General features: G+C 62.3%; 1 protein-coding gene across 1 annotated transcript; it reads right to left on the bottom strand.

Moving 5' to 3' along the window:
* Positions 1 to 286: 286 nt before the first annotated feature.
* On the bottom strand, positions 287 to 1,452 carry AMSG_07039 (uncharacterized protein). Its single transcript, XM_013901064.1, has 2 exons — positions 1,171 to 1,452; positions 287 to 1,040 (listed from the first exon to the last, which is right to left on the bottom strand). The coding sequence occupies exons 1-2, from the start codon at positions 1,323 to 1,325 to the stop codon at positions 347 to 349; spliced, it is 849 nt and encodes a 282-aa protein (XP_013756518.1). The 5' UTR covers positions 1,326 to 1,452; the 3' UTR covers positions 287 to 346.
* Positions 1,453 to 1,456: the final 4 nt, after the last annotated feature.

The following is a 1,456-nucleotide window of genomic DNA, read 5'->3' as shown; positions in this document are numbered from 1 at the left end:
CCCGCGCCACATCCAGCTCGCCATCCGCAACGATGAGGAGCTCAACATGCTGCTCAAGGACGTCTCGATCGCCCAGGGTGGTGTCCTCCCCAACATCCACGCCGTCCTCCTCCCCAACAAGTCGAAGAAGAAGTAAGCAAGCTTCGCCTTTCGGCTCGCGCACGCGTGCTCTGGACCTAACACGTCCTACAACAACCTGCGCTCTTCTTAGAGCGCACCCCCGTTCTCCAGCGAGGGCAGAATAACACAATCGACCAACAGCACCTGGAGCTGAGTTGGCGCTGCCGAGTATACGCTTGCGATTTACAGTATGGTAGTGGGCCAGGGTTGGAGAGTGTCCTGACAGTCACGACGAATCGTCGTCGTCGTTGTCGCCTGGGCGAGAGGCGTGCGAGAATGACGACGACGGCGAGCGATTGGGCGTCGACGGCCCCGAGGCGTCAACGTTGAGGCCGTTGCTCTCAATAAACGCATGGATCGACGGGGTCCAGTCCTCGGCGACAACGCGCCAGGCGCCAGTGGTTGGGCACTGGCGCATGGAGACCGAGCCGTTGACCGAGAACCGCGCATCGCGGAGCTCGAGCGTCGTCGCCGACGCCTCAACCTTGGTCGAGATCGGCGGGAAGAGGATGTCAGCGAGGGAAGGGACGCCGATGTCGACGAGGGCGTCAAACGGGTGGAGCACGTCCATCTCGGGATCCTTGTACCGATCGGTGGTGGCGGCGTGGCCCTGCTCAAGGCCTTCGCGAAAGAGCTTGAAGCACGCCACATGAGTCTCCGGCGCCGGCGGAACAGTGCAGACCAAGTTGAGCCACCCGAGCCAGACCTCATAGTCTGCCGCCGACTCTGCCGAGAGGAAGAAGGCCCTTCCGATGGTGCCCAGCTCGATGCAGTTTGTCCTCTCACCGAGATTGGTGGCCACGTACGTGATGTCGGCCACCCGGATCGACCCCTTCTCGTTCTTCTCTTCCTCATTCACATAATACGTCAGCGCCACAGGCGTAAGCACCATCCATCGCAGCTTCCATGTCTTCCACTTGCTGTGCTCCGGCCCCCACCACACATGCGACACCGACACGCGTGAGTCGCCCCTCCACCCTCCTCCTCCCCCCTCCCCCCCCCCCCCCCCGCCCCCCCCCGCCCTTCCACCACCCTCTCCCTAGCACGTACCCGCCCTGTTTTGTCAGGTATCCCGAATGCAAGCGCCTGTTCTCACTCAAAGTCAGCGAGTATGCTGCTGTCACCCTGGCAGACCTCGTTGCCCTCCGTGGCCGGTTGCTTGGCGCGGTGGCCCTGCGTGGCAGCCTCTGTTTGACGTCGGCCATACGCCCCCCTGTATCACCTATTACCTTGGCTATGCAGCAAGCAAGTGCCTTCCTTCCCCCCTTCTCTTATGTCGCGCGTCAAGTGTTTAACCACTATGTCGCTATGGGGGCAGCATGTCCGTCCCCCCCCC

This window comes from Thecamonas trahens (assembly GCF_000142905.1).
Source record: "Thecamonas trahens ATCC 50062 unplaced genomic scaffold supercont1.32, whole genome shotgun sequence".
Classification (NCBI taxonomy): domain Eukaryota; order Apusomonadida; family Apusomonadidae; genus Thecamonas; species Thecamonas trahens.
This window is presented reverse-complemented; position numbering and strand designations above follow the sequence as displayed.